The sequence below is a fragment of the Chinchilla lanigera genome, unplaced genomic scaffold (genome assembly GCF_000276665.1).
Source record: "Chinchilla lanigera isolate Chin_1 unplaced genomic scaffold, ChiLan1.0 scaffold00006, whole genome shotgun sequence".
NCBI lineage: Eukaryota > Metazoa > Chordata > Mammalia > Rodentia > Chinchillidae > Chinchilla > Chinchilla lanigera.
The window spans coordinates 33,936,276-33,951,498 of record NW_004955407.1 but is presented as its reverse complement, the minus strand read 5'-3'; the positions used below and the strand labels follow the sequence as shown (position 1 = coordinate 33,951,498).

Sequence of the window (15,223 nt, the reverse complement as noted above, 5' to 3'; positions counted from 1 at the left end):
GCGCGGGCGCGGCCCGGGGTGACGCTGCGGCCCTTCGCGCCCTTCTCCGGGGCGGCTGAGGCCGACGAGGGCGGCGGCGACTGGAGCTTCATCGACTGCGAGATGGAGGAGGTGGACCTGCAAGACCTGCCCAGCGCCACCATCGCCTGCCACCTGGACTCGCGCGTGTTCGTGGACGGCCTGTGCCGGGTGAGGACGGGGCCGGGCCGTCGGGGCGGAGGGCGGACACTTGTTGCCAGCAGGAGGCGGCGCGAGCCACTGCGCGGAGCTTCGACCCTGGGACGCGGCGGCCGTAGGACGCAGCGCCACCCCGGGCCGCGGTCCCCGCCGCTCTGGGCGGGAGCGGGTGGAAGCTGCGCCCGCGGGCCTCGGGGGTCCGAGAGCAGCTGCCCGGCGCGCGCCTCCCCTTCGCCCGGGGCTCGTCGCTGCTGCCCGGCGGCGCCGCTGCGCCCAGGTTACTGGGGCAGAGACGGCGAAGTGCTAGCGCATCGGGTGGTGAATTCGCACCCACAGTGGCTGGGGAACCCCTGGTGTACCTCGGGGACTTTGGCCACAGCCCTTTTACTCCTTACACAGGGGAGGGGGTCTCCTCATTCGTAGGGAGGAGGAAACAGACGTTGAGTGGCGACGTGACTCACTGTTCGCAAATAGGGCGACGTCTCTGCATTCCCAATCTGCACTGTTGGAAGAAAAGCCAGTGTTTGGGTGAGGATCTCTGGTTGCTCATTATCCTGCAGTTGGTTGGCCAGTTTGGGTCGAATGGTGTTCGGGAAGGGGGGCTGTTTTCTAAGCCTTTAGGATATTTAGCCAGGAATCTTGTGCTCTTGAAGGAGTGACATGCCACCACTAGGGACACTCAGTACATTAGTTGAGCCCCACTCCCCCAAATCCACACAATTTAGACATTCTGGAGGGCGAAGGGCAGTGTGAGTAATCAGTGATTGGCGGGGAGGAGGAATTTATTTCAAATCTCCAATTATTGTGCAGAATAAAATTTGGACACTGTAGGCGTTGCAGAATGAAACCAGCTTTTGAAAGCTGCCCGATGAAGAGAGCAGCTGTCAACGAAGCAGAGCTTTCAGCGCTTGGCTCCGGGTCCGCATGTACCGTGAATGAACTGTATTTGGAGGCAGCTGGCAGGAGGAACACCGCGGTGGAACAGGGAATGATGTGCTTAAGACCCATTTATTTATAATTTATATGCCCATTTACTTTCAGAAAGGATTCACAGTGGCACATAGGCTTCTGGGCATGCTTTCTAGAGCAACAATTGTCTCCCACTGTGGGTCTCCCTCATCTTACTCTAAAACCTTTTCCTATCTCCGTGAGCCAGCCAGCATTTCGGGCCTCTTTCTTTCGGGGTCCTACGCTGTCTTTTCCTGGAGCGAGATCAAGTCACGTAAGACTGCGCTGACTTGCTTGGATGCCTGGCCCTTCTAGTTGTGTATTCCTCCCAAGGCTGGGGACCATTCTGTTATTCGTTTTATAAAATCTTCTCCACTTTGTTAGCTCTTCATTTTAACATTCATTAGACCGTGCGGTGCGCCACGTACTACTCTAAGATCTGAGGCTATCGCAGTAAACAGAATCGCATTTTTACCTTCAGGGCTGACATTTTTGTAGGGGGCACAAACAGTAAGCAAATCAGTAGATGAGGAGGCAGTAGGGAAAAGTGAGACGCGGGGAGTCAAGATCCTGGAAGGGAGGGAGAGTTGCTGTGTTACCTCAGTTGATCAGGAAGGACCTCACAGATGAGGCCATCCTTTGTGTGGACACGGGGCCAGCTTCTGTTCATTCATTTGTTCACTCTACTGTTGATGAGATGCCATGTTCCAGAGAGCTTTAAGCCCAAAGGATAATGTAGTGAAGAAGCCAAGCTCCTGCTTTCGTGGAACTTGGGTTCCAGTGGTTGAGGAGGAAGTGGAGAATGGAAAAGAAGTAAGTGAACAAGATACTTTGAGATGTAGTTGTTTCTCCGAATGAGTGATTATTGGTTCTAGGAAAGTCCTCAGATACTAAAATCCATGGACAAGTCTTGTATAAAGTGTCATGGTATTTGCGTTTAACCCAAGCACTAAATCATTTGTAAGTTACTTGTAATACCTAGGGCGGTGGTGTAAATGCTGTGTAAATAGTTATTATACTGTATTTTTGGAATAAAAAGGACACAGGCTGTACGTGTTCAATGTTGATGCATTTTAAACAATATTTTTGATTCAGGGTTGGTCGTATCTGCAGATGTGGAACCCAAGGAAACAGGTCTGACAATAGTGCTAAGTTCAGTGGAGGATATAAGGCAGGAAAGTGTGATAGACGGTAACAAGGTGGGGTGCCAGGTCATAGCAGTCAGTGTGTCCTAACGGTAGCACACACTGTAGGGGCTAAAAGGTTTTACTGAAGAACTGGTTAACTTGGCCAGGCCCAAGGGAATCTACCAGGTACATCCAGAAGTTGGCGCTAGGGAGGAAGCAGTGTGGCTGGAGTCCCAGTAGGGGGAGCCACTAGGCAGGAGCCCTCGATCTGAAAGCCTGGAATTGAGATGCGGAAACCCAGAGCAGGCAGGGAAGAAGTACCTAGCCCTATGTTCTGTTGGCAGAACTGAGCAGGCAGCCTGGAGGCGAGGGAGCCAAACGATAGAGTCTCTAGGTGGGGTTATCCTAGGGCCCAGAGGGGAGCAGGGAATGGCTCTGGGGACAAGGTGAGACACACACAGAGGAGATGTTTGTGTGGCTGGCTTCCAGGGAGAGAGAACAGCAAGTGCTGAACCTGATGCAGAGGTGAATTCGGGGTCAAGGGCATGAAGGAGAACTTTGAGTGTTGAATGAGAGGTGTGGGGAGGTGGCTCAGGTTGGAGGACATCAGGGAGAGTCCATGGAGAGTCTTGCGGTTCATGGTAGGACTCAGATGTTATTCTAACTGCACAGATGGGGAGAGTTGGATTATGGGGAGGGAAGGTGGACAGGCAGGAGATAAGCAGGGCAGGCTAGGAGGATGTAGCCATTATTGGGGGGATCTGAAAGTAATTGCTGTGCTGAGGATTTGATGGAGATAGAGATGCAGAAAGGGCCAGGTCCTCTACTCCAGCTCCCCCTTTCTGTTTGGAACCTTGGGAGCTTCAGAATGGGAGTGCAGAACTTTGGGCCCTGGTTGCCCATTCAGAGGGTCCCGTACGAGTTAAAACAATTGGAGAAAATGTAAAACCTGGGTCCAGGTCCATCTCCTAAGGTAAGGCAGCCCTAGAGCTCAAGTTGGGGAAGGTCATGGATGAGGCTTCCACAAATGGCTTGCTTTTCCTGTAGCCAAAACCCTCCTTCTGAAGTCATGACTTTGACCATGACCTCTTAGTACTTTAAAAGCCACTCTTCCTTTGGCTGGTGTAATGGAAAGGTGAGTCTCCTGTAGGTAGGTGGTGTCTGCCTTTGAGTAGACAGGTCACTAACTGGAAAGCTGGCAAAGGACCCTGTGGGCTTGCAGCCTCTGTCCTAAGCCAGCCTGTTGAAGAACCACACTAGGGAGTGATGGCGTGCAGAAAGAGCCTCGCAAACTTATTTTCATATAGATTCACGAAAAGGGAAAGAAGGAAATCGACCTGAACTAACTTATTGAAGAATCTACGTCAGAAACTGTTTTGTAACTGTAACTAGTGGTGTTTTTGTAGCTGGTTCATCATCCGTCATGCAATTTATAATGAGTATGTTAATTAAATGTTTAAAACTATCATCATTACTTTAAAATATTAGAGGTTCTTACCCTTGCAAAATGAATGAAACTTTTATTAAAATGAGATTTTTCTGTTTGTACAAATATTTCCGTAGCATATTTCATTATACTAGCTACTCTTTTTGTGAATCACTTTTCTTAGAAAAGCAAAAGCAGTGTTTTAAACCAATAATTACATGTGCTTTGGTTTGCTGGCAGCTGTAGTTGGTTCCCTAGAACAGGAGTTTACTCAGTAATCACCAAGCTAACCAGGAATTTGAGAGTTCTCAAATAGTATTGTGAGTTTCCAAGCAGTAAATAGAATTCCATATAGCAATGGAAACGTTCACCCTTTAGTTGGTTACCTGAAACATGATAAAGTATTGCCTGAAGGCTAAGCCAGAAAAATCTTACAGTCTTTTCTGCTGAACACACCTTTCTTTTAAAACAAAAAAAATGCCCGCTTAAAATTTGTGATAGCTCTCTCCATAGTTTCCTTGCAATAGCAAAGTATTCTGACTGGCATAAAAGGAGTTTAAATGATGTCCTTAAATTTTTAGCATCAGTGGAGACCCCTGAGCAGATTGGTTTCTGCACACTAGAGTCTGTAGGAAGCTTTGTGACATTCCCCTGTGCAGGCCGCTGCAGACGGACTCCAGTCTCAGGCAGGAGGTGCAAATTTTGGGGAAAGCCCCACACGTAATTCTAACCATTAGTTAAGGCTGAGAACCAAAGGGCTTTGGCCTGACTCCAGGCATGATAGTATCTTGAAAAGATAATTAATTGAGAACTGGTTCCACTGCTAGCCAGATAACTTGGTCTGTCTGGGCCTTGATTTCTTTGAATCCATAATGAGAGTGAGGCTTCCTCTTCTTGGAGTGTTTGACCTTGAAGCCCAAAAGCAGGATTATTAGCAGGGACCAAGAGGACCTGAGGACCCCATAGATGGCCCTAGACAATTAGCAACGTGCCCCTCGATATTATAAAGTGTTAACATTACGATGTGCATTTTAGTGATACTTTTCATGATTTGATTATACGGCGCTTGTACTCAGACTGATTAGACAGTAGAATGTGTTGGGAATCGTGCAGCGCACTAACTCTGCCTTCTGCACTTGCTAAACGGGCAGTGGAATTGAGGCCCAGTCACAATGTCACTTGAGACTGTGCGACTTGGCGAATAAAACCCAGCGATTACCAATACATTACTGTAATAGCCTTTCACCCACCCTCGAGTGTGTGACTCTGTGAAGACTGGTGTTTCTTGTGATTAAGCAGACACGTATGTTTTCGTGTTTAATTGTTAAGCATGGGCTTGTGTTATTCAGTAAAATAATTTAATAAGGTAAAATTTTAAAAAACAAAGGAAGTTTTGTTATTTATACACATTAACTGTATAAAATATATGCCAGCCCAAGACAGTTCCTTCTCTCTCAGTGTTAGGCCAAAAGGTTGGATACCATGACGCATGACAAGTGTCCTTTAGGCAAGTGACCAGTGAGATAGGAGCATTTCGCTCTACAGTGAGCCACCCTCTTTCACCTTGAAATCCTGTACCAGAGGGCAAGTCACAGACCCCGCCCCCCCGAAACTTGACTTTCGGTAGACAAGGTGTGTTCAGTGCGAATTTGGAGACCAGTTTTTGTGGAGTCTGAGGTGGCAAAGCCAATGTATACAGCTTCTCCCGAAGTTGCTGTCCTTGGCTGCGTTTCTGCCTGTTCCCCTTCCAGCCCCGCTCATGTAGCATATTGTAAAATGTGATGTCCTAACAGAATAGCAGCTGGGAAGTCCATGCGGTTCCACGCCATTTTCACTTTGCATCCTAGTAAGAGTAGAGCATGTTGTTTCTCAGACCTAAATTATGGATGAAAGTTGTCCTTAAAAGGTCTCATCATCACCAGTATCTCACGATTCAGTTTCCTTGAGCTTCTTCAGGCTGTTGTATGTTGTTACACTGTGCAAAGCTTTTTTAGAACTTACTGACTGTTTCTCTAATTTTAGAGTTTCAGACTTTTAACTCAAAAATGCGTTTTGCATCTATAGACCTTTTCTTGGTTCCTTTTTCAGCCCTGTCTGCCACCACCACACATTGCTCAAAGCACTTCTTCTTCAGCAGCAGTAACTTTAAATGGTACAGTCTGCAACTACGGACGTTTTAAGCCTCCGGACAATTACATAAGGGGCCAGAAACTAGGCTTTGCGATAGAGCAGAACAGTGAAGGCAGAGGCTGTTGGTTCTCGTGTTTATATGTCAGGCTGTAACCTGTGTCTTTGGTTTGCTTCCTTTAAAAAAATGAAGTCAGACAACACAGTTCAGTCTTTCTTGTACATAGTAGTGAGAGGCTAGTTTCCGGTTGTGTGCATACATTGCTCCTGTTATAGTAACAGTGATTGTAACACGTGTGTATGAGGGGGTGAATAGCCCCTTGGTGCTGTGCATGATAGTTAAGACCATCTCAAGGCTGGGGGAAGGGCCAGCTGTTTGCGCTATCATTCAGTGGGAGAGAATTTTTCCCTGTGTAAATACTAATCACCTTCAGATCCTGAGGACAGTGCTGGGTATGAGACAGTGAAGGCCTCTCCTGGGCACTCTTAGGTGTGAAGGAGCTGTACTGTGGGGTAAAAATACCTCACCTCCTTGGGAAAATGAAAACATTTTCAAAATGTAATATCAGGGAAATATCAAATACCTTAACTCCAGCTTTGCTGTTGGGGAAAGGCTGGCTTCCTGCTGAATTGTAGACATCATAGAAAGCCTGAAGTGAAGTATGTCTGTGGAGGAGCGGCAGCTTCATGGTCAAGATCCCTTTGTACACAGGGTGACTCTGGGAAGTGTTCGCCCAATGTGGGCCTTAGTTTTCCTCCTGAAAAATGGGCTGCTAATGGTACTTGCATCTCATGATGGAAATGCGTTTTAAGATGACGGGGACATCAGAATGCCCAATATAGGTTAGGGTGTTAGTTATCCACTGCTGTGAAATTAATTAGCCCAACACTTAGTGGATCGGTCCAATGAATGTGTGTTGTTTCTCAGTCTGTGTGGGTCAGGAGTCCGGGGTGGTTTGCGTGGAGTCTCTGTCTTGGCCATCCGCTGTGGTCTCCCCAGTGGGTCGGGAAAGACTGAAGCAAGGATACCCTGTGGTGTGGAACTGAGGCCTCAGCTCCTGGTGGCTGTTGTCTGGTAGCCCGGATTAACTCCTCATCTGTGCACTTCAGCACAGTGGCTGGCTTCCCTCAGAGCAAGTGAGCCTGGGCCTCTGAGGAGGAACAGAACCCACCAGCTTTTTTTTTTTTTTTTTTGCGGTGCCAGGGATTGAACTCATGACCTTGCGCTTGCCAAGCAGGCACTTATACCACTGAGCTATATCCCCAGCCCACACCAGCTTCTTATAACTGAACCTTGGGGCATGGTCCATCACCTTGGCTATATTCTATTCCAAGGAGATGCGCAGGAAGTCCAAGTCACTCACAGGAAGTGCATGACCCAAGGCCGGAAGACCAGGATGGGTCCCCGGGGGCAGGGACAGGCTGCCTTTCAAAGTGAGAGGTTGTCAGTTTTTTCTTTATAAACTTTTTCAACTTCTGTGGAGCCATTTCTTATTAAGGAGCGGGGGGTGGGGGTCGCTCAGTGGTAGAGCACTTGCCTAGCATGTGTGAGCCCCTGGCTTCCAGCAGCAACCCTGCCAAACAAGTTCTTAAAAATGTTCATTAAGGTTTCAACTACTTGAAAGAATACACTGTCAGCCTCCACAGCGTAATACAAAATAGCACATTAATAGGATTATAGCTAGATTTTTAAGTTCCTAAAATATCAAAAGCTGTTAGCACATGTCTGAAAGAGTGGGAGAAACAACCCTTTGTAGCTGGGAAAGGCCCGGTACTTTTCCTTCCATTGCTAAATTTCAGCAGGTGCAGTGTGAAATTCCCACGTGCACTCATAATTAACATCGTAGAGGTATTTGAGGTGGCCTGAATTTAGAATGAGAAGACAAAAATGTTATTTAATTTGGAGAGCTAATTTTGGATTTTCCCCCCTCTCCGTAACAATAGCTTGTCTTACTTTATCACTGTGTTAGTCTGCCTGGGCTGTCATTTTGAAACGCCGCAGATTAGGTGGCTTAAAGAACAGGCATTTCTTTTCTCCCTGTTCTGCAGGTTCCAGCAGGGTGAGGGTGAAAGTGACGGTGAGGGCTGTCTTTCTGGCCTGCAGGTGGCACCTTCTCACTGCGCCCTCCCTGCTCTGTCCTCTGTATGGAGGTCCTGAGCTCTCTGTTGTCTCTTCTTAGAAGGACACTAACCCTGCCGGATCAGGGCCCCTCGCTTATGGCCTCATTTAACCTTACTTTCTCAGAAGTCTCATCTCCAAGTACGGCCACACTGGGTCTTAGATCTTAAGCATATAAATCTTGGGGGACACATTCATTCCATAATAATCACCTTTGTATCTTTCCTTAACCTTTGTGTCTTTTTAAAAGATAACAAAATAATTTCCAGCTATTAATAGGACATGTTTTATCTTGTACTTTAAGTATGCTGTTTATGTAATACATTATTTCATGTTTGCAAGCATCTTATGAAGTAGGCACTGTTATCATCTGTGTTCTGCAGAAGCGGAAAGTGAGGCTGAGTGTCAGGCAAGTTCGTCCTGGGTCCCATGACACCATGACAAGAAGCCCGGTCCCCTGACCTGCATCTAACTTTCGCTGGCCGCAAAGCCTGCGCCACTCGTCATCTCACAGTGTGACAGTAGTGCACACGGATTTTCCAAACACCATTTGCATCTTATTTAAATCCTAGGACTGCTCTGTTGAGAAAGTATTGTTTTCCCTTATAACTCTGTTATTCATTTTCTCTCTCTCTTTCTATTTATTTAGAAAGACGGTGTCCCTAAGTTGCATAGCCTGGGCAACTTGTGATACTTGTGCCTCAGCATCCAGAGTGCCAGGATTACAAGGATGTACCACCATGCCAAACAATGCGTTTCTATATAATGAATTTTTTTATATGCTTATGGTATTCCATGCATAGGAGCAGCCTTGATGATCTTATGTTCAAGTAGAAGGTAGTGCTTGGGTGCTGGAGCCACGCTTACCTGAACCCATCACTTCATTCATTCATTCATTCATTCATACATTCACTCAACAAACATTTCTTAGGTACCAACCACATCATGAGCATTGTGTGGGTTGAAGACCATCTGCTGGACCCTGGAGGGGTCAGTCAGCCTCTGTAAGCCCTGTCCTCCTCCATTTCTGAATGAGAACCCTAATCCCTACTCCCACGGTCCACGGAGGTCAGGGGAAAAGAGCACTGCCCCAGGCTATTGCTGGAGAGTGACAGATGCTGTCTCTTTGTAGAATTCACAGGCCAGGGGGATGACTTTTCTTTTCTATACGGTGTGAGGCATACATATAAGTACACAGCTTCCTAGATCCGTGACGGGCCCTGCATCCTTGGGCACAGTACTCAGCCTCTCCACATCTGTCAGTAGAGCAGGTTGAATCCGACCATCTGTGTGCTCATTTCTGACTCTGAAACCTGTGTTCTGTGCTTTTTTATCGGAGGAGCACAGCCTGCTTTGTCCCCGCCGTGCCGTGTCCTGCGCTGAACTATCTGCTAGTTGGTGGCCGAAGGGAAGGTCAGTTTCAGTCACTGAGACTTTGGTCTTCAATTGATCTTGGAAATTTACGTAAGACTGATCTGAGATGACCCCGTGCCCTGATTCTGTCGAGCTACCACCTGAAGGTTTGCCAAAGACAGCCTCACAGGGCCAGAACTCTGGAGTGCAGTGCCTTTAAAGTGATCTGAGAATTACTGGAGTCATCTCCACATGTCTTGATAGCTCTTCCTTGTGGGAAGGATGAGAACATGTACAGTTACCCATCCTGGTTTATGCCTGATCGCTCAGGAAAGTTTGGTTTATGCCTGATATCTCAGGAAAGTTTTTTTTTGTTTTGTTTTGTATTGTTTTGTTTTTTAAAGAGTTGAGGTCTTACTGTGTTGCTGAGACTGGCCTCAAACTCCTACACTCGAGCAATCCTGCTGCCTCAGCTTCCTGAGTATCTGGAACTACAAGCATTGCTCTGTACTTAGCTGAGGGAATTCTTAGTAGCATACTACTCTCTTAAATTTAGATAAGTTATAAAAGTAGTAATTATACAATTAATTATAAGTACCCTATTAGTAGTTGCCATTTTAGCCAAATATTTTATGTACATCATCTCCTTTACTCTGTCCTGCAGCTTTCTGAGATAGATACTGCTACCCACTCACTTTATAGGTGAAGGAGATGTGTTCTCCCTTTACAGAAATAATGCACACTTTGGAATCTCTTATTTCCCGGATGTCTGTCTCTGGGATTCTCCAAGTCCTGGGGTGGGCAGCGTGTTTAGGACTTCGCCTTCCACATCTGCAGGGAGGACCTCAGCTCAGGTGGGGGATAGCGTGGCCCAGGAGGATTCACTGGCCCTGGACAGAACTAAACCTGGACATGGGTCTTCTTTCTCAGAGCTGGTTTAGACGCAGTTCATTTCATTCTGTGTAACATAATGTCCTCTCCTTTTCTACCCAACACTTAGAGCATGCAGAGTTAAAGCCACCAGAATAATGCACCGGAAGGTCTGTCCCAGGCCATTGTTGAGGGACTGCCAAAGGCCAGGGTATCCCTGCTCCTGGAGGGACAGAATGAGCTTTTGCATTCAAAAGACCAGTGGTCGCCACCAGGGGGAAGTAACTTCCTGTGATCAAGCTTGCTCATTTGCACAGCTCTGCCATGGAAGCTTGGGTGAAGTTGTGTGTACAGGCACCCATGTGCACCCACCCTTACAGCCGTGTGAGTGAGACGGCTGCACCGTGTGGAAGTCGGGAGGCTGGGCCTGGGTTCAAATCCTAGGTCTGCCGGTGACCGGCTGTGTGATCTGAGGCACACAGTGAAGAAAGGCTTCCGTTTCTTCATTTGCGCAGTGAGATAACAAAGTACCCACCTCGTGGGATTGTTGCAAAACCAAAAAACGGTGCTATAAAGAGCTGAGATTGACGCAAGGCTCATAATAAGTGTTTAGGCAGAGCGTGAGATTTTTCTTAGAACTGTTATGAAGATGCAGAGATTACAGTGACTGTATAACTCGCTGTGGCTTACCTTGTGCCTGGGATGGTACCTGGTACTCACGGAGCAGTGGAAGTAAAACGCAGATAAAATTGAAAAGTTTGTGCTCTTAAGTCTATTAAATAGTAAGCCTTATTTTCCCACAAGTCATTCAGGCACTTTGAGAAATTGTGTGAATTATTTCAGGCCCATAGGATCAGTGGCTTTATGTGACTTTTCTAAATTATTACGTTTTTACGTGTGCATGAGTATAAACTAAACATTTATATGCTCCTAAATATACGTAATACTGTAGTAAGATGTACAGTACCAACGGACCGGCCTAGCTTGTTATCACCTGTAATGCCTAGAATAAGCTGTAATTTTACCATAGTACATTGGGACTTTATTAAAAGTCTCTTTAACGTGAAATGAGCTTGGTTTAAAGCTGAAAAAACAACCTAAGAACTTAAACACTTGTTAAAAATCTCGAATAGCATAGTGAGTCTGAAAACTCTGTGAACTGTGAAATATGAAATCATTATTGTAGGTGATGAGAGATCCTGTGCTTTCCTGGCGCAGCCTGTAAAAAATTTTCTAATTGAAAAATAAATGCGAATGTTTGATGGTGAGGTTTCCCCCTTCCTCCTCTTTTCCAGTTTCCTCTGGTTTCCCCTCCCTTCCTTCTCTCTCATTGTTCTTAGAGTGCATTTTAGGGGAAAACAGATCTTTTCAGAAAAGCATTAGTTGCTACATCTCCACCTACCACACTAGCCAGTCTCTAGCGACTGTGGCTGGGCATTCTTTGCATGTCTGGGTCTAAGAGGGCAAAATCAGCTGTGGTCTTTCTTATCTCTGAGCACTGCCCTTGTTAACCTTAGTCTGTGTGAGGAAGATGACCTTCCGTGGTGAAATGCATGTTGTCTGCCTAGTACGCAGTACCCTACTGTGCTTTTAATTAAATGAGCCAGTCTTCAAGAGCGTGATTCTTACTCCTGCAGCAGCGTGTCACCCAGCAGTCTGTCCCAGTCAGTACCGCAAGATGGTTGTGTCATAGAGAGCTGCCTGGGGTACTGAAGATTGGAGGGAAGCGCTTTGGCATAGTTTCATCTGGACTCATAGTTCTTGGGGCCCGCTCAGGGTAACTCATCCTTTGTCTACCCTTCTGGCCAAAAAGCACAGCCATTCCAAGCTGGCTTTATAACAGTTATCCACTGGTTTGCATTGGGTCCCTGCTGCACCATCTGTAGGGCACCATCTGTTTAATGGCATCAGGGACTAACGTTGAGAAAGCACAACTCAGAAGGTACCATTTACAGAGCACCCCCTGTTTATTATTACATTTGTTTAGATTGCCTTGTGATTTGAAGATTAATTATAAGTTAGTATTGATCATAAAAAGAAAGATTGCAATCTGTTATGGTTTGTGTCTGGATGTCCCCCAAAGCCTCATGCAATCATGGTTGGGAGCTTCTAGAGTTTATGATTGATCCGTAGTCCAGTGTTGGGATTATGCTCATCCAGCTGTCACTCCTCCCTTTTTGCTCTTAATGCTTTTGCTATTTTCTGCTGCCATGAACTGTTGCCCTCTGCCATGTGCCACCCTGCCTTGGAGCCAACCGAATACGGACTGAAACCTCCACAAACTAAGCTAAATAAACCTTTCCTTCCTTAATTGTGGGTGTCCAGTATTTTGTCTCAGCAATGAGAAAAAAGTAACCAAGACACAATCATTTATTAAAAGCCCCATCTTATTTTTACCTGCTCCTTAGAAGTGGCCTCTGAAGTTTTAAATATATCCTCTCAAACATATATAAGTGTATATTGTGTGTGTAGAGATAAATGTACTTGAATTCGCAGCGTGTATGTGCTTGTAGTATTACGTAGTATTATGTTAAGTTCTATGTTGTGATTTTGCTACTTGCCTTTTGTAGATTGTGGACATCTTTCTACTGGACTCAGTGAGTTTCTTTTGATGACCACCTGATATTTCACTATAAGAACAAAACCTAGTTAAACCAACCTTCCTGTTGATGGACGTTTACATTGTTTTGCCACTGTGGCAAGCAGCATTCTTATACATTTATCTATGTTTACTTATGCAGATGTGTTTATGAGAAGTGGACTTCTAGAAGTGGACTTCTAGAAGTGGACTTTCTGAATCAGAGTGTATGATTATTTTACATTTTGATAGATGCTGTCACTTTGCTCTCCAAAATGTATATGTTGATTTGTTTTGCCACCAGCATTGCATAAGAGTTTCCTTTTCCCTACATTCTTGCCATTACTACAGATTATAATTTTGTATCATTTTCAGGATACTTGATAGATGGAAAATATTATATCCTTGTTTTAATTTCCCTTTCCTTAATTAGGAGCAGGGCTAGTGATCTTAATATTCCCATTGGTCATTTGCTTTTTTCTTTAAACTCATTGCTTATATCATTTACTACCTTTCAGGTAAGTTTTTGGCTGGCCTGTACTTAAGAATTTGCAAGAGTTTTTTTTTTATATTAAGGAAGTTAGTATTTTATCACAAATATAATATTTTCTTTAGTTTATGGTGTTTTCACAGAAAATGTTAATATATTTATTTTTTTTTTTTTTATTTTCAAGAGAAAAGAACAAAATATTTGTGGTTCAAGAACAGATTTTACTCCCTATCTTCTGAGTTTGTCTACATAGGCCAAGATGAGTAGAAGTATATTTTCTTCTAGTACATTTACATTTCTAGTTTTGATGTCTGCTTTTAATTCACAGTATATTTTGGTATAAGGGGTTAGGTTTTTGGTTTTTTTGTTTGTTTGTTATCCATGAGTTGTCCAAGTGTTATCTACTAAGCAGTCTTTTCTTTGCAGATTTGAAATACCACCTAAATGCTATTTAAATATACTTTCTCTTCTTTTTTTTTGTTCATTTTGAACCAGCTTCATACTATTTTCATAACTGTAGATTTACTCATAGCCTTTTTAAACAATTAATAGGGCTAATCGTCTCCCTCCCCCCTTTTTTTCAGTATCTTCCTGGCCATTTGCTCATTCCATGTCATTTGCTCCTTCTTTGTTGTAAATTTTAAAATTATTGTCACTTTCAAACCATACACCTGTCTCCTACAAAGAATGAAAACAAAACTGAAACAAGCATGATAATACTTTGAGTGGTGCTGCTTTGGGTTTATAGAGTTACTTGGCAGTAATTGAATCATGTTCTAACAACGTTGTTCACTTATTTAAGCTATGTTTTATGCCGTTACTACAGGTTTGAAGTTTTCTTTATATGGATTTTTTTTAGTTTGTTTTTATGTGTTCTTCAATGTGTCTATTTTTATGTACATTTACACGTATTAAAATGAAGTGTTTTTCTATTATACTTGATTTTGCTTTCATGTCAAGGAAATTATTTCTGTGTATTAACTTTATGACCAACCTTCCATACCAAAGCTTCATGCAGTTTCTAATATAGCATGAGTGTCCCTCCTTCAAAATACTTGAGACTAATGCTTTTAGATTTCAGACTTCTCTTCCAGATTTTGAAGTATTTGCATATACATAATGAGATACTTAGGGATGGCACCAAATCTAAACATGAAATTAATTTATGTCTCATATATACCTTATTATACACATAACCTAGGGGTAATTTTATAAAATCTTTTTAGCACATCTGTGCTTAGACTGTTGCTAACCAGGTGAGGTCAGGTGTGGAATTTCCCACTTCAGGGGTCATGTTGACACAAAAAATTTGGGATTTTGGGCTGGGGATATAGCTCAGGGGTGATGTGCTTGCCTGAGTTCAATCCCCAGTACCACCAAAGGAAAAAAAAAGGATTTTAAAGCACTTCAGATTTTGAATTTTTGAATTAAGCATCCTAAACCTATAGTTGTTTTTTGTTTGTTTGTTTCCCTTTTCTGGGCAAGTACTCATACCACCTGCCAGCAATGGTGACTTTGCCATCTTTACAATACTTGGCATTTATTTTGTCCCTTGTCTAAATGACACTTCCGTATTACGTTATGGAGGCAGTGGGTGGACCTCCTTGTCTCAGGAAATGTGCTAGTGTTTCACTATTGGCTGTCACCTTGGGGTGGCGTATGGTGGTTTACTCACCTTTAGGCATCTTGGTGAATACTCTCATGATGGACCTGGTTCTACACAACCAACAGATGTAGCTTTCTTTCCTTTTACATTGGCTCTGTCCTGGCTCATAGTTCTTAGAAGACGTGGCTTTGGGAAAGTTCTGTGAAACACATGCCCATGTGCAGGCTCAAGGCTGCCCCCTGAAATGCTCTGAACCCTGGCGGAAGTGTGCCACGACTGCACGGTCCGATGCAGTGTATGGCCTCTGAGCTTTTGAAATGTGGCAGATTTCACGGGGAGGCTAACCTGGGAAGTTTACTAAATTTTAATTTAAATTGCCACGTGCTGTTGAGCACTCAGAGT

General features: G+C 44.5%; 1 protein-coding gene across 1 annotated transcript in view; it reads left to right on the top strand.

The window, feature by feature from the left end:
• Nucleotides 1-15,223, top strand: part of Rcan1 (regulator of calcineurin 1) — a gene marked incomplete in the record, with an annotated part of 78,336 nt that overhangs the window by 264 nt on the left and 62,849 nt on the right. The window contains 1 exon segment of the mRNA XM_005375706.2: nucleotides 1-189. Coding sequence (XP_005375763.2) covers nucleotides 1-189 — 189 coding nt within the window.